Here is a 25,093-nt window from a genome sequence, read left to right as displayed (position 1 = left end):
GAATGTAAGATTTTCTGGAAGCATTCCAGCATCGATATCGCAAGGGAAGGTATATGTACATACTAGAAATACAGTAGGAAAAGTTTCGAAACATATATGCGCGTATCCCTTACGAAAATAAATTTAAACTGTTCCTGAAAATAAGATCATCGATTATGTCTATATGTATGTATATGGTCCAAGTTGCAAGTTTCGAACTCTAGAGATTAAACTCTCTAACCGGGTCACGGTCGAGTGAAATGACAAATTGGTCACGCCTTCAAATGGAGTTGATTCGATAACCCAGAAACTCGTTTCGTTTATCGAAATCAAAAAGAAAGGAAATCGAATATCGATTAAAAACTCACAAACACGTATCCAGATATTTTTCACAGTTATTCCTATGAATACTAAATTAGCATTTTAAAATAACAGAACAGTGACACTTTTGTTGTGAAATTTGATTTTAGAAAGGCTAATCGATATAAAACCGATCATAATATCCGATTGTCCATTTTTATTTTATTTTATTTACCACTCGATATTCTGTATCTCGTTAGCGAAAATCCAAAAGGATTCGTATTTCATTTTCCATGCTCCGTTTAACTGAAATCCTTCTGTCAATTTTAAAGCGATATCTGTTTTACGTGTGCGCTTATTCGACTCGATTATATTCGTCTTTTCTACGTGCATATTTTTAGAAAATTATATTACCCAATTAAATCTATAAAGTTGGTATCATCGTAGAAAATCTTTCAAAATATATGACACGGTATGACAATTTTTATTTTAACAACATATTCAAAATGAAGGAACTGTCATAATGTTTAATCAATCGAATAAATCTTCATATAGGTTTCATGTAGCCTTAGTTATATTTACGTCCACGTCTAATTCTGAGCTTTTAAAACATCGGGAGAAATTCTGGAATGCTTATTGAAGTCTCTTTACTACATTGTCCAATTGTTCTTAAGTGAAACGTCTAAAAGATTTCTCGAGAAAGATAAATATTCGCTTCGAAGAAACTTACGATTGAAATTTCGCTTGGGACGTGAATGACCCAGGTTGCCTACGAAGGGTTAATAAAAATATGAAATTCTGTAAAAATCCACACTCCACTAACACTAACCTCGGTAATATGGAACAAAAATAACGTTAGGAAAAAGATTTATCTTCAACCAAGATTACCTATGGCCTTCATTCCGCTCTTTTTTCCTGCTATCTTCTGCTATATTTTTTCGGTTTTCCTTATATGCTTCATAAATTCTTCCTCTTCCCTGTACCGCGTCGTTTCATTAAACACTCAACCGAGCATCAGAGCGAATCGAAAGAGATTCCGGAAGAATCTCGACAAACGACGAGGGAATAAAATTGTTCGAACAGGAACCAGAATGTCTGGTGATGGTCAAACGACAACGAAGAAGGCCTTCTTAATTGTTACAGACACGGTTCACGTGATATCGTACGGAAACTATAGTCCGTTGTCTGCGTCCTTCTCGGAAGTGAACATCCATGCATACGTATCCATGAAATTGTAACGTGTATGTATTCATGAAATTGTAGTGTGTATGTAACCATGCGTAATGGCCCGGTACCATTGTTCCAATGATTCTCTCACGTTGCATCACACCTGCTCCATGAATCTGCGCTTGCAGTTCTGCCGGATGCTCACTGAGGCAACCAGATTCTGTAGTTAGATCCTTCGTGCGGTTTCAAACAGCCGCGAATCCGTGCTCTGAGTTATAGATAATTTGATGAAATTAAAGGCGCGTCACTAGGAACCGTTCGCGGTTAAACGCGAAAGGCAGAATGTGCGACAGATTCTGTGAACCATTCAAATGTAATCAGAATGGAAGTAGATAGAAACGTGACGAAGAAATGCTCGTAAAGCTGAAACTCTAACGAGTTGGAACTCTTCGGTGATATTATTGATCGAATCTTGAAATCGTGTTTTGCAAGGGACGCGAGAACTTTCGGAAAAAAAATCGCTCGTTGTAGTAAAGTAATCTTGGAATTTTATAATTTTGGAATCGTTAAAAGAAACGTTTGTTGCCGGAATGGATGGAAATAAAGCAATCTACCGTTGATATCTGTATTGTTATTAATCAACGTTGAAAATCAATGTGATTTCCATACGATACAGCAACTTTCAGTAGAATTACTTGAAGCGAGTAACTTTCATTGAATTTTTGGAAATTACTAAAAAGAACTGTTCACTATTAAGCTTTATCGAAATAAAGCAAATTGCTGTTAATATCTGTGTTATTCTTAATTGATGTTTAAGGTCAACCCATTTTTCAAGAGGTGAAATCTTCCAAAGAAAATCACGATCGAACCATCGAGTGGTTCAAAGAAGTTTTCCATGCCAGAATCGATTAAAGGCAGGCAAATTGCTGTTAATGTCCTTAACCCCTTCCCGTACTTTAGCGACTCGCGATGAAAATTTTGGCCCAAACATGAATATCGCGAGTCTGACTTGCGACCAGATACTTGGGCCAAACGTAAACATAACAAGCCGAGCTCGCGGACTGTTTTTTTGCCCGTTACGATCGTGACTGAATGTTAGTTCCTGTTTACGAGCATCAGTCTGGTCTGTTTCGTCGAACTGAATGGCACGGGAAGGGATTAATAAAAATTAGCTGTAATACATGTTCATAAGGAAATTCGATAGTAGGAGGTACGATAACTGTAGGATTAAGGTCAACAAGCGAAAGTATACTCGAATCTACAATACCACAGTTGAAAATCACCTGAAGAATAGCTAACGATATTTATACGCGTTTCTCATTTTTAATTATACATCTTGTCTCTTCTCTCATTTTTCATTTCTCCACAAGAAAATCTAAAAAATCTAAAGAATAATTTCATAACTTCCACGGTAATATACAAATTAATCTACAAATAGCGCAAGTACTTTTATAATTAAAGCCAGAACCTTTATTCTTAAAAAATTACTTATGTATAACGTAATTTCTAGCAGATACTAATAACTACTTATTGCAGGAAGTAACCGGAAGCCATCGTTAAGTCGAAGAGCAAGAGGATTATGAATAATAAATAAGTAATATAATGCAACTTCTGGGTCAATTATATCATCGGTCAGAGAGAAATTTCATAATTTCAAATTAAATATTCTTATTACGCGTACTCGGTACTCCAAGTGTCTGCCACTGTTCGCCCAGTCCATTGCTTCTCTACGCAATACAACGCAGATTTACGCTATTACATACGTTCAGAATACAGAACACAAAATTCAGAATACAATAATAGCAAAGGGTGAACCGTTATTAACCGATTTCCCGTGAGATATTTGTTCATCGGTTCATATACATTTAATGAGCTCGTTTTCGCGTTTCTCATGCGTGTCATGAATTACATAACACATTTCTTCTGCGTAATTTGACACAAGATGACACGGGACGACGCAACGCTCTCCTTTCTTCTTAACATATTTCACGCTTGTCGCGTATGGATATAAATAATTTTTTCCATGTTACGATGTAGCTACTTGTGCTAGTCATGTAACAGTGTTATCTCATATACAATTCTTGTATAATACTTGGATTTAAAATTAAACGAATTTCTTTCCAAACTGTTATTCCCGTAAAAATAATAATTAAAATGTACAACCACTGCTAATCGAACTGTCATCGCTACAATATATTGTACATTTGCTATAATTTACTACGTATTTGGCAAAATATTTTTATGCGCATCCCGTTCACATACATAAAATATATTTTTATATTTCATAAATGTCAGGTAGCAGAGTAGTTTCTGTAAATTCTTGAAATATCGCATAAGGCAATAATATTTTATAACACAATTAGGAACGTTTCGCAAGCATTGCAGGCAGCATCATTTAGCATACATCTATCACTAATATTATATTAATTAACAGATGTAATACTAGCGAAACTTTGACATATTTGTATCATTCTTTATACGCATTATTATTATATTATCTATATATCAAAATTTTACAATTTCTAATTGATCCTTCGAATCCATATAGGTGTCATGTACTCATGGTTAAAGTAGATACGTGATAAAAGCCGAGACGTATATAGCAAACGTATTAAACTACTGCCAAAGGCCCTTAATTGGAAGCTGTGGAAACGGTATCGCGATAATCGACGGTGATTAATAATAATATCGATGGAAACGATTGCACAGATGATAATAGTGACGAAACACAATTACTGGAAACAGATATTGCAGAACGGAGCGAGTTATTGAGAATATCCCGTTGCTTCATTTTAATCTATTTCCGTTGCCGCGATGTTAGAAGGCAGCATGATTGACTGAAATTAATAATGAACGCAGGCTAACTGTCTTCCTACGGAAGGTTTCTGTTGTGCAAGAAAATGGAATTGGCATTAAAAAACGAGTAATGGCTGGTGAATTTTATTTTCTGACTGGTGGTTGGAAAGAATGAAAAGGACGGTTTAAAAATTGCGTGAGTGAGAGGTAGCGAGTAAAAAACGACGCTTCATATATGTGGATACGTTGATAACGAGTTAAAAGTCTTCTCGATCGATCCGCATTGTTTGTAGGTATCGATAAATAATAAAAATATCGTGCCGGTAATAGTAATAATAGAAATGTGAAAGTACAGATAGCAAATTGAGATTACAATAATCTTGACGTAATTCTAGAAATAAAATTTCAGTTTCTCTTAGCCACTTTTGTTAGAGAAAACTTTTTAAAATAGATTAGTTCTATATTATAGAAGTTACGAAGAAAATGTATCACGTTATATTTACTTTATACCATGAAATACGATATTAAAGAATAGAAGAAGAAGAAGGACGTAATATGGTGTAAAAATAAATAGCAGAGAAAATATGTAAAAATAAAAAGAAGAGGACATGTAGAAGTAAAACCTAATTTATATAATAACTACGATTTGAATGATAATATAACAATAGTGTAATAAAATTTCGTGCATTTATTAGAAAAACAATTAAATATTACGAACCCGACGTGCTCTGATTTCTGTATTTAAAGCTTTTCAAGTTTCTTATTACATCTTTCCTTAAAACAATGATAATGTATACATGTGTATGTATTCTTGCAGCAAGCTCATTTTAAAAAGCTACAAACCATTGACAACAGGCGAAAGAAAAATTTGTAGAGAATTTACAAGTATACGTAGTCAACAATCTGTTCCGCGTAGAAAAACTGGTTTTCTTGCACTTTAAATAACTAGACTTGAGTATTATTTCATTTCCTAGGGCATTCAAACTCAAAACGTAGGAACTGTGTGAAAATAAGTTAAAACGAATATTACGCAGTAAAATCAGGATTTTCTATGCTACTTTAGAGATTATTCAAATTTCATAATAAATAGATAGTTGGAAAAAGTTCGTCCTTCGGATTTCGCTTGGACATAATTTGAGAACCCTCTATTTTTATTGTTGTTAAAAATGTTTGGACTTAATTAATCAACATACAAATACTATAATAAATACAATGATACACAGGTATGTACTTTTCGTAGCGAGTAGATATACCTAAACATGAAATACAAGATCATTCAAAGAAACATAGCATGAAATTTTATGCTCATTCTTCGAAATCATTCAGGTTGTACCATCCTCCGCTTCTAAATGTTCTCTTAACAATATACTGGACACTTGACAAAAATCGCAAATGAAAGACACGTTGACTATTCAGGCCCATATTTTCAATGCATAAACTTGTCGTCCCTCAGCGAACCAAGTGTACATTTCACAGAATGTACACAGCTGCATGCACCTCATGGCATTCAAAATACCATTACCACTTGGTACGAACGTCCCCAACGAACTCCTAAGAAATCCACCTTTCGCTCTGCTCAACCGCTATAGGACTTTCGTGCCTTTAACCCAGTTTCTAATTCTTATGAAGCCGTAACCGCTTCTTCGAACGAGGTGAAGATGCATCGGTTTTTACCATTAAAAGGGTATGACGAATAACAAAATAATCTGTCACTTAGAAATAAGTGAAATCGTAACCTTGTTCGGGATAGTCTGCATTTCATAAGAAGTATGTAGAGCAAACGCGTGGGACTACAGTTGATCTGCGTGAAACTTGACTTTGAAGAACAGATTACGCAATACGATCTATTTGCGTTTAAGCAGTTTCCGATCGCTGTTGTATGACATAATATTATATGAAAGTATGTAGCGGTATTGTGCAGTAATTATCAGCGACGTTAATAAAAGTTGATTATGATTGAGAATAATGAAATAATATTTTTAATACCAACAACGATTATTGCGGATCGAAAACAATTTTCGCCATCGATTAATTCAATTTTCGAATACCATGTAGAAACTATTAAAGGTGTCAAAAATAAACTTTTTATAAAACGAATAAATAAAGATGAGAAAAGCTGTTATCCGTACCGTTAGCCAGTTGTAAAGCGGTTTGAAGTCGATAGAAATACAATTGTAATTGTAAAAAATAAATTCTTAAATTTTCTTCTAAATTAAAAGTTATTTAACTAGATAATAATAAATGATAATATTGATAATAAACAAAAGAAAAATACATAGTAAATCGATCATACGCTCCATTCTTTATTGCATAGAGTATTCTTTATTCTTTAATTTCAAAGATTTTCAATCATCGATAAGTACGGAAATTTATATATATGTGTAGATGACGTTTATTTGTGTTAATTTCAGGTACGATTTCGTAGTAATTGGAGGTGGCAGTGCAGGTGCAACAGTTGCGTCGCGATTATCAGAGGAACCACGATTTTCGGTGTTATTATTAGAAGCCGGTCTGGATGAGCCCACTGGGACGCAGATACCTTCGTTCTTTTTTAATTTTATTGGGACTAACATCGATTGGCAGTATAATACCGAAAGTGAAGACACTGCGTGTCTAAATAAAGATGATCGCAAGTGTTACTGGCCCAGGGGTAAGGTATGTATCCTCTAAAGTCAGAACAATCTTTAATATAATCCCTTTTATGATTTCGCATTTGATGGTGGTGACGAATATGGAACACAGCTTCGATTCTAAATTTACGTGTATATTTTACGTAATTTGTATTCATACAAAACAAAGTTCATTTACAATTAGTTAGTATCATATATAGCTCTATTTAGAATTGTCTTATATTCGGAATAATATTGTCCATAAATATCAGACCGATCAAAAACTTAATATTCTCGTTATATTTTCCAAGTTATTACTTAAGAACCTCTCTCTGGTGTCAATTCTTTGCCTTTTGTTATAACTGGAGTTCTGCTAAAATTAAACAGGAACAAGGAATATAATATTATGTATGTACCCGCCTCGCTCTAATTCCATATGTATCTGTAACGAATGGCTGACATTTCACAATATCTACATATATGAGCTTTTAGAATGCAGCTAGAAGGAAATATTTCTATCGTTCTACAATTTAAAATTTACGATAATATACATGAAATAATTTCTTTTGATTGTTATTTGTAGAAGAAAGAAAAATTTTTTAATTTTTAACTATCTACTCGCAACATTTAACTATAATGTATAACGCGTCATTTGTTAAGTTATTATTATCATCTTATCACGTCACTATATTCCATTTCCAATTTCTGCTCTTATTTAGTCATCCGTGTACCTCAATAATCCTCATTTCATTGTCGCTATCATAACATGTACGAATAATGGAGGACAATAAACGAATGGGTAATTAAAATGTTATTCAGGTGCTGGGAGGAACCAGCGTTATGAATGGCATGATGTATATGAGGGGCTCGCGAAAGGATTACGACGACTGGGCGAGGCTTGGAAACATAGGATGGTCTTATCAAGATGTCCTTCCATATTTCATCAGGAGCGAGGATAATCTCCAAGCAAACAGTATGGATTACGGTTATCACGGTGTCGGTGGACCACTCACGGTCACGCAGTTCCCTTATCACCCGCCTTTGAGTTATTCTATCCTCGAAGCTGGAAATGAACTTGGTAAGTTTGTTCTTAAGCTGTTACTTGGTGTGACGAAACTACGAAACAAATTATCGCTTAGTTACTTGATTAATATCATACGTAATTGACCTTAGCAATCACAGTTGATATAAAAAGTAAAACTACATTTACCTAAAATAAAACTATACATTTTTTTCTTTTAGCTTTAGTTTCTACATTAACTATGATTATTAATTAAGATCGGCTATGTGTTAGATGAATTAACATAAGATTGTATAACTAAAAATGTATTAGGACAGCTTAATTAAAGCAATGTAATAATTAGCACTTGTGTAATATCTGATTGATAATGGCTCTCTTCGCTATCACATACAACAATTACGTTCTAATGATAGGTTTATCTAACGACGGTTTTTTGTTATTTCTTTCCTTTTCTTTTTTTTCATAACGATACTGAACTTTCGTAATAAGACACGGTATTTTCTTGAATGAAATTAACTGCCACGATTTTTCTTCGATATCTTTTTGTAAGTCGTAAAAGGTTTTTATACTTTCAGGCATTAAGGATATACATATTTTAACCATCCTAAACTTTCAAAAAATCTGAGAATACGATACTACTGTTCGTTGAATCAATTACTCAAAAGCTTTTTCAACAAAAACACAAGTTCAGAGGAAAAAACATTCAACTGTGATATTTTGCCTGGCTAATTAACAACGTAGCTTGCTTATTGTCTGGACACCTCATTAACTGTCGGAAACACTGCGAGCGAACTTTCCAAGTGAACAATTCAATATTTAGCCAAGAATTAAATCACGTCAACTCGAATATAGCCCTTTTCAGTAAAACTTTAACTTGAAAAGAACGTCTCCAATCCTGAAATAGCACGATAAACGAATTGGAACAACTTCTGTTTAACTTCCATTATAAGTCACCAGTTACAACAGTAAGATAAAATTCGCGAGAAAGTTGGAAAATGGTCGAAAAAAACTTGGCTAACAACGAGTCGATCTACTTAAATCGAATAGCATCTAACCTGTTATTACGCGACAACAAGAAACTCGTTTCTTCTTTATTTCGTTGTTACTCCTCGCGTGAGTCTAATGACCCGTTTTACCATCCATCGAAAGACCAGTTACATAATCAGCTCTCACGTCAGCTAATTACTATACTATTTTCACCAATAGCTTCCCTCTGACAATGCTAACGTATAACTTCCATAATACATGGAACGACCTTGTTACGTATTTATAAGTGGCGCGCGGCTTTTCGAAGCGAGATCGATCCCGAATTCCCGAGCAAAAGAAATTCGAAACGAACAACGTTGACGAGTAAAAGCGGATCGATGTCGTAAGTGAGAAGCTTGTGGATCCGCAATGCTTTTACGTAACATACGGCCACGCCTTTTTTTAATATCTTGCTAAAATTGAAAAATACGCGAAGACTTACGAGATGAACGAGGAAATGTATAATCATGATCGCGCGTATACGGATATAATACACGCACGATATCTTAGGCAATTTATTAAGAAATTGGTGTTTATATACTGTAAATTTATAAGAGAAATTAAATCTGTAGTTTATCTGCAATTAATACTACTAAAGTTGTTTAAATTCTATTTATATATTTATATGTATTATTGTATTTATATATAAGGTTTTCATAAAAGCTTGCGATATCGTTCGACGTTTACAAGCTAATCGAGAAGTTCAGTGGAAAAGTTCTACAATAGACAAAAGCCTAAATTCCTAAATTTAAACGTTAATAGAACATCTTCGTGATCCCAAACATTAAATAAAGATCATCTATAAAGACCCTATTTTATAAACTAAATCTTTATTAATTTCATTTCTTTTTAAATGAATTTATACAACTTCCCAATTGAGTCCTTCAATTATAAACCGGCAAATAAATACGCTTGACATTTTGATCTTACTTAATTTGAAATTTCGAGGTAAATGTAATTGCTATAAAAGAGAAATCAATGAGTTCCACTAATTACTCACAGGTTACGGTATCGCGGACCTCAATGGACGGACTCACACTGGATTCGCCATAGCCCAAACGACCTCGAGGAATGGTTCACGTCTTTCAACGGCCCGGGCATTTTTACGTCCAGCTAGAAATCGACCGAATCTCCACATAATGCTTAATTCCACGGCTACCAGGATCTTATTCGACAATAACAAGAGGGCGGTTGGCGTGGAATTCGTCCATGATGGGAAGGTTCTTCGAGTTTCTGTGGCGAAGGAAGTGATCATAAGTGGAGGTAATTACTTCGATATCGAATAGCTGCTACAATAAAAGTAATAATGAGATTAAAATGCTTGAAAGCATGAGATCAGATTTTATCAATGGACATACCTTTTAATAAAAGATTCTATTTGTTCGCAAGTAATACATTTTTCAACTGTAAAAATGTTGGTTACGCAACATTTTGTGTCGCAAGATTAATAAGTTCAGATCGAGATTGATTTTATCCGATTCAATTTTTAATTATCTGATATATATATATTAAGCTACTCAGAGTTTCAATGAACTCTGTATATGCTGACACGCCAAACTGGTTCTTGCATTTGCAACTATACGATATGTTAACTGACAGGCATAAGTATTTAAATAATTAACGTAACGTGGTGATAACTGTTCTTAAGCGTGAAATTATACGTACTTTGTCGTGAACTTGTTTTATGACATATTCTATTATTTTGTATTATATATTCTAATATTTCATATTATAAAAAGGTACATTCATTGGTACATACTTTGACATTCGTGAAATATTTTGAACAGTTTGACTTTGGCGAAACATTTAATTAACAAACGTTAGAATAATAAATAGGCGTTGCGTTCTGCGTAGTTGAGTACATGCTTGGATTATTTTAGATACGCCACGCATTAAAGTAAAATAAAACGTGAAAAAGATTATTTCACAATACCCTACACATTAAGTAAAGAATAATTATTATCCAAAAGAAACATGTTCTTATATATACGTAAAGTATATAGTGTATAGATATTACGTACACAATAATCTGTATCTTCATTTATACATTCTTTCGATGTAATCCCAGTCAACGTGTGAAATGATAGCTGTCAATCGAGTTTCAAGCCCACCAAAAAAGGAAAGCAGGAAGGAATGCGTTTCACTATCGAGATCATGTATCTCTTACACAAACAAACTCATTACCGAAGTACCTGAATAATCAATTCCCAAGTCTATATTATCTTATGCCATACTGGATTCCTATGATCAAACATGGAAACCTAATTTTCTGTTTCCAACTTTAATTCTCAAACGAACAGCGGTAGCTATATAGGTACGATAGCAAAAAAGCTCACGTTTCATAAACAATTTCCACTTCTAAATTGCTTGCTGATTGGGAGCAATTTTCATTCGTACTAAACAACGATTCACGTTTTTAATCATTTGTTGCAGAAAAACGCTGCTCTATCATAATATGATATGTGTAATATAAAAACTATTGTGTTACATCCTATACTACTAGATCATACTGATCTATAAATAGTAATTTAACAAATTTTATTTCGACATTACAACTTCCATATATATATATTAATAAAATATTTGGAATAAAGGACATGTAAAAGATATTTTGCCAAAAAAATAATATCGACTTCGAAAAACGCTAAAAAGCATGAAATAATTTCTATTTTATTTGTATCTTATTTAGACATATATGCAACAACGGTTAGATTACCAATTTACTGACTATTTTTAGTAGCATGCTAAATATATCGCAACCAGCGCGAAATTAAAAACCCTTCCAGTATATAATCGATTTCCATTTTTAATTGTATAACATCAGAAATTGTAACGATCGGATCTTAAATTAGCGACAAGCTTGCTGCATTTATAATTCCATTAACTCGTACACGATTAAAGCATCGAACGTAATTTGCATCTGAACGAATGCAAGCGACGTATTCCAATTCGATTACTACTAAAACATGTTCTTGGTTAGTAGTAATCATACTCGATTACTACTAAACACTTTGCTTTATAATATATTGCAATTTAATGTATTTAAATATAAATTTGTTGAAATTTGAATAACATAAATATAAACAAGTTGAAACTTTATAATATGGTACTTAAATATTACCATAGTAGAAGCATTTTATACCGCCTTCGAGAAGCTTGCAATATATTTAATATACTGGTTAGTTAGTAAATATATAATCTAATCACTATTGCATGTGTGTCTAAATAAAATACAAGTATTATAAATACAAGTAAATAAAAATTATTTCGTACTTTTTAGCGTTTTTCGAAGTCGGTAATATTTTTTTGGCAAAAATTTTTTATTTCACACTTTTTAATGGAACGATCAATATTACAAGACTAACATAAAATGGTTTTCATTGTCATTAATGAGTCGGTAATTTATTCTTATCTATTTATTATTTATTTATATCCTATATATTAATTATTCATGAATAAAAAGACACGAGTTAAAGTTTATATTGGAAAACGCAATTTCAAAGCGCTCGTCCAAACTGCTGTTTTGGAATTGTCTCGATATCACTTCAACAATTGTAGAGCGATCACTAAACAAATGTAAATGAAATTGGTGAACAATAAATTCTTTGCAATAACAGTAACTAATAACAAACAAATTGAAGAAATTGTTCAAACAGGATCGATCGATGGACTACCGCTAAAAGATGCAAATCAATCAAATCCTGAGTAATCGATAGTCATAGATAAAAATTGGATTTTGACAAGAAAAATAGTTAAAAAAACAAATACAAAAGAATTTTGTAACTGGACCAGCGGGAAAACATGCCTTACGAGATGCAAAAGGGATCGTTTTGATTGATCGAGCCGTTCCGAGGAAATCGACGAACATACGCGAAATCGATGCAAAAATATTATCTTTCTCAAAAAAAAAAAAAAAAAATAGAGAAAATATTCAAGGCCTTCAAACAATCCGTGTTGAAAAATTCTTTGTCTGTACAATAATAATTTGTTAGTCACATTGAAATTAATTCTTGTGACTCATAACCATAATCAGGCGTTGATACTCTTACGAGTGATAAAAATTGCGTGTCTTCCAGAGGACAATGGAAGCAAAGATTACTGCGGAAGAGGTACGCTCGATTAAAGAGTGTGTGATGACTCTCATAGAGTAGCTGTTAATAATCTTTATACACCAACATTTCTTACAAGGTTATGCAGCTTTAGACTTTTGTTTCGCGCACGTGATTTCTTTTCGATCACTGCCAATTTCTTTGTGTTTAGGAGTATCTAACGCATTAGACTCGACTAATTTAAGAAAAGATCTCTTAAAATCGTATAGATATGCGATTCTTAAAAATGTTACAGATCTAAAAATATTTCTAAAAATGTCTAAAAAATAAAAATCTGACAAATACCAAAATATCTAATATTATTGTTGAAAATGACAACGTGAGTTCGTGCTCGCCATCTAACTAACCCATCGTAACTAAAGGCTGATCCTAGTTACAATCGATAGATTTGATCGATTGTAACTATGTTATCGACAATCGATAGATAGAGATAAGATTCTGATCTTACTTCTGAGTATAGAAATAACAACAATTATAGACAACAATTTCGCATTGCATTGATCGCATCAATACTTGCGGTTAACTGTTATCTTACAGTATTGTGGTATGTTACTAAAACATATGTCGTAAATCTTTAATATAATAAACAAAGTTAACTTCGCCATTGGAATTTGTTTTCGCCATTAGAATTTGTTTTCGCCATCGGAATTTGTTTTCGCTATTAAAGTGGCTTAAAAAATTAATATGATAAGTGGTGAAGTGCATTTCAGTTTATGGCGAAAATCAAACAATACAAAAGACGTTTGTCTGGTTTTCTCACACGCCTTGCGAGTCATATAATCGTATATATATGTGATAAAATATTTTAGTCTTGTTATTTTTGTGCATAGGCGCCGTTAATTCGCCACAAATACTTCTAAACAGCGGTGTCGGTCCTCGGGAAGAGTTGAATGCTGTCGGTGTCCCTGTTGTTCACGACCTACCTGGCGTCGGAAAAAATCTTCACAATCACGTCGCCTATACGCTGACCTTCACTATCAATGACACTGATACGACTCCCCTCAACTGGGCAACCGCGATGGAGTACCTTCTCTTCAGGGATGGCTTGATGTCCGGTACCGGTAAGTGAAAAAGGAAATTTTACTGTAATTTATTACACACGCAATAAGCACACACACACACACACATACACACATATAATACATTCCTTGTACTGTATTACCTTGACTTATTCTAGTGCAGGTGGCACTAGATTTTCATTCAAAGTTCGATAAAACAGTGAAAAAATATGGTACAAGCTTGAAAAGGTCATTTTAAGGAGAAGGCTTCAATCTTCAATAGTCTTCAAGAAGCTTAATCTTCAATAGTGATTTCAGTTATCAAAAAATTGTTCAATGTCCTTAGAGATATTTGAATTTGTAAACTTTTCGAAAAGAAGAATCATCTTCGCTTTCCCTGCCATAACATGATGTAAACACATTTTTGGAAACGCTTTAAAATAAGCACGAGTAGTTCGTTGTACGATATTTCTCACGAAGTTACAACAGTTTAAATATGAACAATCTTTCATCGAAAATTTATTAATTGCTTAATCTTGCACGCCAATATATGTTAAATATCTTCTTAAAACATGACGAATTCTTTTCGTCTCCTAAGATGATACTGCGATATGTATAAAAGTTCGAAGATCGTAGCAGAGTTAAATAAGTACGTATTACGGTTGCCGTCAAGTGTCACTACGCGGTGGACGAACTCCGTTCTGAAAAGATTAATGAATGCACCGAACCACTTTGAAAGACCATTCCAATCAAAATCGACAATCTATACATAAAGCTCTACACAGAAGAACAATGAAATGTAACAGAAGCTCATCAAACCATGAGAGTTGCATCCGAGACAATCAAGAGAGTCTGCATACAGTGGGTAGTGAAAGCGCGTTGCACAATGATCCCGTTTCGTGTTTGCCGATCAGACGGCTGACGTAACCGCGTTTCCGATCGGCCTGTTTGCCATCATTTGATCCGAAACCGATCGAAAAAGAAAGAAATGCTCGATTGTATTTTCTCACACAGCCACAGCAACCCTCTTGCCGGGCACCGCTCGAGTTACATGAGCTCGATCCTCATCCAATCGATCCTATCATCGAGGAACGACGTGACCCGCTACGGTATCGGAGCAATTAACGTTCGATTCGTTGCGTCTTTGGCTCATGCTTTCAGTGTTGTTGCCGGCTGCGTGTTCCTGGCAGTTTACGGGCTCTCGCATATTTCGTGCGAATCTCAAATGTTTCCGTGCGCTGCAACTCCTTCCTTAGGGGGGGAGGGAGAACTTTAATTACGTCACGGCAATTTCCAGGGTAACGACAGAACGCTCCGGATTTTCGCCGAAACAATTTCCGTCGAGGCGCGTGCCACGTTTCCGTGATCGAGGAACAAACCACAACGACGCTTGACTCGAATTAGAGAAGAGGAAAGCGTGTTCGAGGTTTATGGTATTATACAGGGTGTGATTGAAAGAATTGTAAATAAACGCGATTCCTTACCCAAATATAAATTAAAAGTTAGGGTGATACCTTTATTATTTCGGACTTAACCTTCCAATTTTCACAATTCTCTACGACGTCTTTATAACGTAAGCAGATTGATGGCTTATAGATTCTAATGCATTTTAGCGGCCAATTTGGTATATGTAATTCGGTATAGTAATTCATAATACCAGCTCTTTTGCGAAAATAATGAATATTGTAGAAAATTTATAATTTCTAACAAAAATACTAAAAAATATATTTTAAGTAAAATATGTTTTGAAACACGATGTTTTATATTAATATACACATGGTACAGGTTAGACAAATTTTCTATATTCCACTATAATCTGAACTATAAAAATTGGAAGATTTAATAAGGAATATTCAATGTTACAGTCTGAAGACGATTGATTTATGCGTCTTTAGCGATATTTTAAAGGTTTATTTAGATTTTGTTAGGCATTTATTATCTATAGATAAACGCGGAACTAAACCAATGAAGTGAAGGCATTCGTCTTGATTCATTTTAAATATAAATTTAATTATTTAGAATTAGTAATAAAGAAACGTTCTTCTATTATAGCTTTAAAAATGTAACAAAAATATAAACCTTCCGATCAAATTGTGTCGGTGCGATCCAAGCATCGATGAATGTTAGAAAGTTGATATAACAACGAGGTTGTTAAATATATGTTGTTATTATTAGAAATCATAGGTTAGGTAATCTTGCGTTGCATGTTGTTAGAATGTTTGAATTAATGTTTAATAAGTTCACTTGGATTACACTGTACTTATGAATTTCGATAATACGGTAAATTCTTGTGTCACATTTATGTACCGGGTAATAAATTATAACAGACCCTCGATTATGTAAGAACGAATTAATCTAGATTATAAATTCTGTACATTTTGATGCAATTTAATATGTTATGTGGAATATTCAAGCAGCATTAGTTTCGGACATAATATTATTTAGATATAACACTATGATAATATAACGATTTAAAAGTAGATAAAATCATAATATCGTTAGTAAATTCCGTTAATAAATTGACACGTTCATTATAATTTCATAATATTTCATTTTATAATTTCTCGATGTACTCACAACTATATCATATTCCGGAATATAAATCAAGTCTTTTAACAATTTTATTTTCAATGTGAGATTTCAAATATTATTAATTAAATACTAATTGTGTTGTTTCTATATAATTTCAAATTTATTAAAGTTTAAGCTTTATTAGTAATACCATCGTACAAAAAGCAAGTAGCATATTTTTACTTTTCTCTGTAGTATTCTATATTTCTTTTGTTTCAAGAACTTTACCACAGCTAACAGTAATTTCTCATGGCAATGTTTTATTTTTTACATATTCCTTTCATAAAACTCGACTGTTCAGAGAAGAGGCTAAATACCTTTTCAAGGTACATATCCGATTTGAAGCGGTCGGACTGGTTTCCACGTAAAATTGCTCGAGGGAGCTCGTTTTTGTTTCGATCTTTTTCCCAATTTCCCATATCAAAGAGAAGGAGCGAATGCAATTATTTTCAGAAAGGAACAATAACGATGCAAAACCTCAAAGCCGCACATAAATTTCTTAGCTATGTATTTACTTACTATCCTGACGAAACGTAATTAATTATATTAAAATAATTTTTCTTTGTTCCTTAAATTAAACGCAAGTCATTGAATAATTTTAATTAATGTCTGAGAACCATTGCCTCATGAATAATTCATATATGTGAAATTAATTAAAGAAAGAAGTCGGATCACGTCACTAACTAACTGATGTATTTATTAAAATGTATATCGATTAATCTCTTGAGTGAATTTGCAATGTATGATTTTTAAAAGAAAGTGAAATTATATTATGAGATCGCAAATGATACTACAGTTTTACCGCTGTTGTATACAATATATCTAAAATAAGAGATTATTCAGATACTTCTTTTCTTTAAACTTATCTACAACTTTCGCATCAAGCCTTCCGTATTACAAAATACAATATATTTCTACTTTTTAAGAAATATATAAATACATGTTCAAAATATAGTAGAATACAGTTGTCTCTGATAGAATAATAAACTTTTTAAATAACTCAATCTCCTAGAATTAAAATATATCTTCTTTCTGAATACTTATACATATCCTAACAAAGATTAATTAAAAATCGACAGCAATTACTGTGCACATCACCATAATTTTTATTTAAAATCTCATTCATATATTTTTAGAAATTTATACATATATGAGTCGTACCCTTTAACTTCTTTCCCATTAATCAACAGGTATTTCTGAAGTGACTGCTATGATAAACACGAAATACGCGAATCCAAAGGACGACCATCCGGATGTTCAGCTGATCTTCGGTGGTTACTTGGCAGACTGCGCGGAGACAGGCATGGTTGGCGAAACGAAAGGTGCCAATCGCACCATTTACATCATTCCGACTTATCTACACCCAAAAAGTCGTGGTTACCTTCGTCTACGAAACAACGATCCGCTTTCGAAGCCGCTGATTTACCCGAAATATCTGAACCACCCTGACGACGTGGCTGGTCTTGTAGAGGCCATTAAATTCAGTATCAAATTATCTGAAACCGAGGCTCTCAGCAGGTATAACGATACACTATCTATTCAAGTGTAATTTATACTCGGCTATCGATTTTTTCTGGTTGAACGCTTTTAACTTTAACGGAGATCAATTGCATCGTCGATCAAGTGTCACTGTTTCCTGATGGATCATACGTGGGAAGTAGAACTCGGCTACATATATGTTATCAGGGTTTTTAGAAGTGGATGAAGACCTAAAATTTGGATAAAAGTGCAATAAGTTCAACGCGTTAATTGCCCCGCGAATTTCATATATTTTATTCTGGGAGCCGATATAAATTGAGATGTACTACACCATAATGTTTAATTTCTGTAAAATATTATATCGTATTTGCGCATTTTTTCTGACAATGTTTTCCAAATTATTCGAATTGTTAACTTTTTAAACCATGAAATTGATCTTATTTCAGTCACTTTAATATTATCTTACTTTACTACTTTCGCTACATTATTTTCTTTATTGTTTTCTATTACTACCTTGTCGTTCATTATCAAAGTCAACACCGTCAAATTTCCGTTTATTTGACAGATACGGATTGCAGATGGATCGAACACCAGTGAAGAATTGCGAGCACTTGAAATTCGGTTGCGACGCATACTGGGAATGCGCTGTAAAGCACGACACCGCACCAGAGAATCATCAAGCAGGTTCCTGCAAAATGGGCCCACCGGATGATCCTCTCGCAGTGGTAGACAATCAATTGAGAGTGAGGGGAGTGAGGGGAGTCAGAGTGGCGGATACCAGTATCATGCCAAGAGTCGTTTCCGGTAACACGAATGCGCCTGCTATTATGATTGGTGAACGCGCTGCGGATTTCGTCAAGAGGACCTGGGTCGGCTGAACGAAGTCTTCTCACAAAACGGAACTCCCTTTGAAATCGAAACGACAGGACTTCGTTCACTGAAAGAAATTTATAGTTGATCATCCCTTTGAAACCTGAACGGAAGTTTGATTTTGACAAATAACGAGGATCAATTCGTTCTTAAATTATAATTTCCGTATGGCTCATGAAGCAATCATACGATACCTCCTTCATTCAATTATTGCTGCTATTTAAAATATTTTCAATTGGAAATGTTTCTAAAAATTAAGAACTGATTTTTACTTTCTAGGAATATTATGTGGAAAAATTATATGCAGGTTTTTAATAACATTTAGTTTTTTAAAATCATCGATATTGTTTCATTAAAAAATGAGTTAGGCAGTTTCGTGGAAAGTTTGATGGTTGAAAGTACGGTGAATTTGATTACAAATTTCTTTCAGTATTTCGACAAGGAAAGCTAAGGTAGCGCTGTGCGCATTTAAACATGCATAATTACCATGGAATATGGCGACGTTGAGGAATTTAAAGAGATGTCAGAATTTCTTCAAATACAATCGTAGATAAATTTCATATCATAGATAAATTTGAGAAATCTTAGTCATGTGTAATTTTAGGAAATTATTCCAGTAATGGCGGCAGCTACCTCGGCTTTAAACCGTTTTTATGTAAGAAAAGGCAACGAACTACTGTAAATAGGGTTCAGCAATAGTGTTAAATACAAATGTTCTAATTAAATGTAATTTACGTTATTCAGTACCTATTATGCACATTTAACAATTTAGTATTTTCGCGATATCTCCTTTCAGATTATGAAAATTTGTTTCTTTAATCGCAAACAGAAACAGTAATTTTGGAAACGATAGAAGTTAAAAAATATATGACAACATAACAATATCATTTATAAAAAAGGAAATATAGTATAATAATACAATACTCAATTGTAAGTAATAACGCAATGTTTCCTTATAAATATCCTTAAATGTAGAAGAGGTAGAACATTTCGGTTACGATGAAATATGTTAGTCTGTAAGCGAGGAGAACAAAAAAAGTTTCTGTTTTAACAACAACTTATTAATAAATTTAAAAAATGATGCAAATCTTCTTTACACAATTTAGATAAAAAATTAGCTATAAATTGTATTAACTAATGATCATCGTAAATATACTTGTAACCTATTAACAATAAATAACAAATTATTAAGCTATTTTCAAAAAATTAGTGTTGCAATAAAGAGGTAAGTCAATTTTTCAATTTCCTTTCTGTATCCCTCTTTTCTTAGCCGTGAAAGATTAATACTTAAATTATATCAGTATCTAATTGTTATATTGTTATTTGAATAAAATTTACGTTGATTTCTAATAAAACTCAAAAATATTCCAAATAATATCATTCGATTGATAAGAGAAAAATAGCAGGATTGTTGGAAATGGAAATCAAGTACTCACTTTGGATATTATAGAAGGTTTGCCGTTCTTCGAAAATGCATAGGATGAATAATGCATTATTTTTCCATAATGGTAGCCAGCGCTAAAGTCATCCATAGTCTGTCTCGAAGCTTTCTTAAAGTTATTCTCATAACCTAGTAATATCGTACTTAAATCAGTTCAAAATAATGAAAACGAAACTTTAAAACGTAATTAAGAACTTAGTATATGATATTTGATAACTTATATAATTATTTCACTTCATCATTGCGATATTTATCGTAGCTTCAGTATTAAGATCTAAACAAATATTACTTGAAAGGAACAATACACATAAACGTCACATTGAATTCATAATACACGACGTCATAAATTCTTATGGAACTCGCATCCTTGACAAGCCTCAAATAATTTCTTAAACAAATCTGATTTACCGCCTGTAGAATCTACAAGTATCGTTTCAAGACCGTGCAAAAGCAAGACAAAGAGCACTTTACAGACAACGTAAATACAGTGAAAATATTAGAAAACTGGAGGATTTAGAAATGGTAGACACCACAGGATTTCCGAAAACTAAGCGATCCTTAGAAATATTAAAAGCTCCAGGAACTCCAATAACTTCAGCAACTTTTAAAAATACGATGCCACAGAAATCTTGGATTAATCAGAGATCTTTGAGATCTTAGGAATCCTAAAGATCGTGAAAACAGCAAGAATTCTGAAAATCTTAGAAATATACATATAAAGGCCGTCATAAGTTTTAAAATTTATGTATTAAGACTATTAAGAAGGATCGTGAATTATGTACTTGCTATTTATGTATACCATTTTTCTAAAAGTAATCTTTTTTTTAAGTATTAACTTAAAAAATAATAATTTTAACGTATTGTGTATCACGTTCTTCTTGTATAAATGTATTACTCTTTCATATCACACGACTCTTATTGACGAAGGTTTCATAGAACAAGAATAATACAGTAGCAATGAATTACTTAAATTATTAAGAAAATTCATACAATGTTGGCGTCACTGTTGCCGTCTGCAAACAGCGATGCCTACTTTTGCTGGCATTCGTTTCATTTATACGTCTTTCGGATATTCTCTCTCACTGAATTTATCTCCGTGACCCAGTTCGCGTTTAGTTTCACCCTAGAATATTTTGTCAATGCGAGAAGGCCAGCAGGACAACTGTAAAATGTAGACACGTTGGCTACATACGTGAATTCTTAAAATATGCATTTATTTATCATATGTTCAATTACAGTGTTATAAATCAAACACAAGCAACATTCGCTTAAATACTGTTGCTTATAAATACAAATATTTACTTATACACATACACACGCATACACACACATATAGATAAAAAAGACTGTTCCGAATGCAAGTTCCGCTTCGTCGTCGATATCGATTTACCATTTCCACTTCAAAGTGCCATTCATTTTTATAAATCTTGATCAAACCAAAGTTGGACGTCGTTTAAAAGTAACGCAATGTAATTTAATTATAAAGGACTAGATTCACGATTCTCTTTGCTACGTTTCAATGAAAGTCCGTAAGAAACCTTCAAGTTCTGGTCGATCACGTTTCCGGCAATCAATAGCTGCTTCGTCTGCGTTTGTTGCACTTGTACATTTTTCGGATCTTTTGTATGTCCCTCTTGCTGAATCCTTCTCTTTGACCCAGTTGGACCTTTGTCGCGCCCTGGAATATTTCGCCAATAAGACTTAGAAGGCCGCCGGGTTCCTACGGTCATCCATAGGACATGCAAACGTGGGTGTACCATGAATTTCATGACATTATTATTTTTTCGCAATTACGCCGGAAGCATAAAGCAACAAGTTTATAGTTTGCTTCTAAGGTAACTTCTGTCTTGTTTAAATAAGAAAAGCAAAAAGATTGTATGAGGTCGCTACAAATGTCCGATAATGCCAGACATGTTAGCAAAATATTCGTGGACGTTACAAAAACATGTACTGAGAATGTAGGCATTATGAGAGTAAAAATAGCAATAAATTTTGCTAACTTATCGGAAAGAATTTGAAATTATAATATAACGTAACAGAAAAGTATATGTATATAAAATAACAATACTTATTTGTGAAATTATAATAATCCGTGGATTTCATACAAATACTAAGACCAGCTGGTTTGATTAATAAAACAGAATTATCTCTAATTGCTGTCATATATCTATGTCTGTTTTTTCCAAGGTCCACAAACTCATAAATGCCAAACAGATTTACGAGATCTTTAAGATGAGATATTATCTTTGTCAAAAAACGATGTAATTAACGACGTAATATGATATTAAAATTAATCAAACTGCTGGTAATCGATCATTCATATTTACGAGATCTCGAAAAATCACAGAATCACTTAGAATTATAAATAGAAAGTTATGGACCTTGATGACTTCAGCTTATTACATTACTCACTTTTGGTACTATGGTGGGACGTCCATTCCGGGAAAACGCGTTTGCAGAGTAATGCATTACGCTACCATAATCGTATCCGACCCCGAACGCGTCGGTGGTTTCCTTCGAGGCTTTCTCAAAATTCCCAGCATGGCCTAAATAGATAATGATACATTACTTATTATTTACATACATGCTTTATCAATTTTTGCACTCGCAAACTGAGTTCTGAGAGAAGAACTTGTAACCAATGTTTAAGATATACTATTTGAACGTCAGACGAGTATTGTGATGTTAGTTAATAATATTAGTTAAATATAATTAATACATTCGTGTTTAGGAATTTCGAATTAGGACAAAAGTGCATGAAATAATAAAAACTGTGTTAAAAATTCATAAAAGAAGAAATATATAAAATATATTAATTTTGGATTAAAATTATTGGACATCAAGAATTTCAAAACTTTGATATCGTACAAATTAAAAACTTGTCATTATTCTAACAGCTGCTTATATGATAAAATGTTATGTTATAAAAACAGTAACAGGAAGCCAACAGCAAATTATCTGTTCAAATATAAATTACCTATTCGAAATACAACAGCAAAAACAACAACAGGTCACTTACTGTTTAAAATGTTATTCCATTGAATCGTGACGTACTCATCCCGCTCATATCTGCTTTGCTCGTGCAGAAATCCAATGGCGTGCATCAGTTCGTGTATCACTGTTCCTTTCTTCACCATACAGCCTGGTACTTGAAGATTCACGTCTTGTCGACCACCGATTCTTCCCACGCTGCTCCAACAACCGCTATTACCAGCCGTGATCCTGATGTAATCGTTCTCCTCCCCAGTATAGGGTTTGAACTTAATGCACGTGAACTTATGGTAATCGTTCATAGCTTCGTAAATCAAGTTTCTCTGCGCCGAATCTGTAATTAAATTCAATCAAATTCACTAAAAGATTTTCTCTTATGCTGTCACGTTTCTCACCGATTTATTAAACATTTCTTTATGAAATGCTGTAATAAAATAAAAACACTATAAGCTGCAGCAAAGATGAATACAGTATATTACTATGAAATATTATAAGAACTAAGAAAATTGATTAAAAAAAAACTCGTATTTCATAATAACATATTGAAAATCTAATAATTCTAGATTTTCTAAATTTCTGTTTCAGTAAATACACTATACTTCAGATATCATTTTACAATTATTCAACCAAATAAGTTCTTCTCTTAATTATTTTATGTGTAAATAACATTATCGAATTTTATTTATAATATTATTCTTTCCCCTACTGAAGCATCGTCTTTTTCTCTTAATTTAATAAAGCAAAATTTATCTCGCTATGTATTAATAAAAAAAACCAAAAATGATGTTTTAAGACACAACCAACCATAGACTATCGTGTCATCTTGTACCATTATAAAAAATCAAGATAGCATACACGCAATACTACTTACTGAAATAAGGACTAAGCATATAGGGTACTACACCACCAGGCCATCGCGCAGCTTCCGCTCTCAAGCCATTCTTCTCGAGTTGTGGCGGAAACAAAATATCACCTTCCGCGTAGTTGCCCAATTCTTCCGGGTTACGATCCCAGCCCTCGTGCCAATTCGCTACCATTGCTCCAGTTTCATTGTCCGGATTGCGATACAGCATCTCGCCAAAATGTTGTAAATGAGCAATCACTCCATCAGGACTATCCACTGCATTATCCAGCACGTCTCGACGCCGAAACGGCCAAGCTGATGCAGAAGTCAATAAAATGAATGTGAAAGAACAAACGATGGAGCAACGTTTCATGGTGAATTTCTTCGAAGAAAAGAACATGTGGAAGGATCTTCGCTGCTGTTCGAATCGATTCCACTGACGAAAATCGGCCGGTTCTTTCCGACTTTATACGCACCTAAAGAAACCCCACCCGTGGATCTACCCGATGTTTCCGCCCGATACGGAAGCGATCGGGGACGGTTGGTGATAACCGTGGACTTTGGGTAATAGGAAGTCAAGATTTGCTGGCGCGGTTCCTCGAAGGCTTCCACTACGCGATAGGCACGTACGCCACTTCGGTGTATGGGATGATGATCCGTGGAGGAGTAACACGACGAGCGAATGTCACCAATAAAGTAGTAAATAATATTTCTTGACTCATAAACGACGATTTTTTGTACAGATCATGGCAATGTTATAAAGATGGCATTGGGTGGTGGAATTAGTTAAGTTGTTTACAAAGATTGGAGTTTGCGGTATGAGTGACTAATTGTAAGCTTAAAACTGACTTGGATAAATGTTATTTAAAATAAATATAACTTGACATAATGA

The 25,093-nt window shown here is 33.6% G+C and overlaps 2 protein-coding genes across 3 annotated transcripts in view; one reads left to right on the top strand and one right to left on the bottom strand.

Annotated features, from left to right (window-relative positions):
• LOC117238744 (glucose dehydrogenase [FAD, quinone]) overlaps positions 1-20,026 on the top strand; it is a 34,248-nt gene extending 14,222 nt beyond the window's left edge. For both annotated transcript variants that reach the window (XM_033503899.1, XM_033503900.1), the window contains exons 3-8: positions 6,654-6,897; positions 7,671-7,929; positions 9,901-10,161; positions 13,838-14,068; positions 17,767-18,094; positions 18,621-20,026. In XM_033503899.1, the coding sequence (XP_033359790.1) occupies positions 6,654-6,897; positions 7,671-7,929; positions 9,901-10,161; positions 13,838-14,068; positions 17,767-18,094; positions 18,621-18,933 (1,636 nt within the window). In that variant the 3' untranslated portion in view covers positions 18,934-20,026. The remainder of the gene's footprint in view (positions 1-6,653; positions 6,898-7,670; positions 7,930-9,900; positions 10,162-13,837; positions 14,069-17,766; positions 18,095-18,620) is intronic.
• Positions 20,027-21,584: 1,558 nt separating this feature from the next.
• LOC117238746 (zinc metalloproteinase nas-4-like) lies at positions 21,585-24,999 on the bottom strand. The gene is made up of 4 exons (XM_033503902.1): positions 24,229-24,999; positions 23,386-23,691; positions 22,779-22,912; positions 21,585-22,044 (listed from the first exon to the last, which is right to left on the bottom strand). The coding sequence occupies exons 1-4, from the start codon at positions 24,599-24,601 to the stop codon at positions 21,937-21,939; spliced, it is 921 nt and encodes a 306-aa protein (XP_033359793.1). The 5' UTR covers positions 24,602-24,999; the 3' UTR covers positions 21,585-21,936.
• Positions 25,000-25,093: the final 94 nt, after the last annotated feature.

Source organism: Bombus vosnesenskii, unplaced genomic scaffold, assembly GCF_011952255.1.
Source record: "Bombus vosnesenskii isolate JDL3184/JDL3185 unplaced genomic scaffold, Bvos_JDL3184-5_v1.1 scf7180000013605, whole genome shotgun sequence".
Classification (NCBI taxonomy): Eukaryota; Metazoa; Arthropoda; class Insecta; order Hymenoptera; family Apidae; genus Bombus; species Bombus vosnesenskii.
Note: the sequence above shows the minus strand (reverse complement) of the source record. Positions and strands in the feature narration are given on the sequence as shown.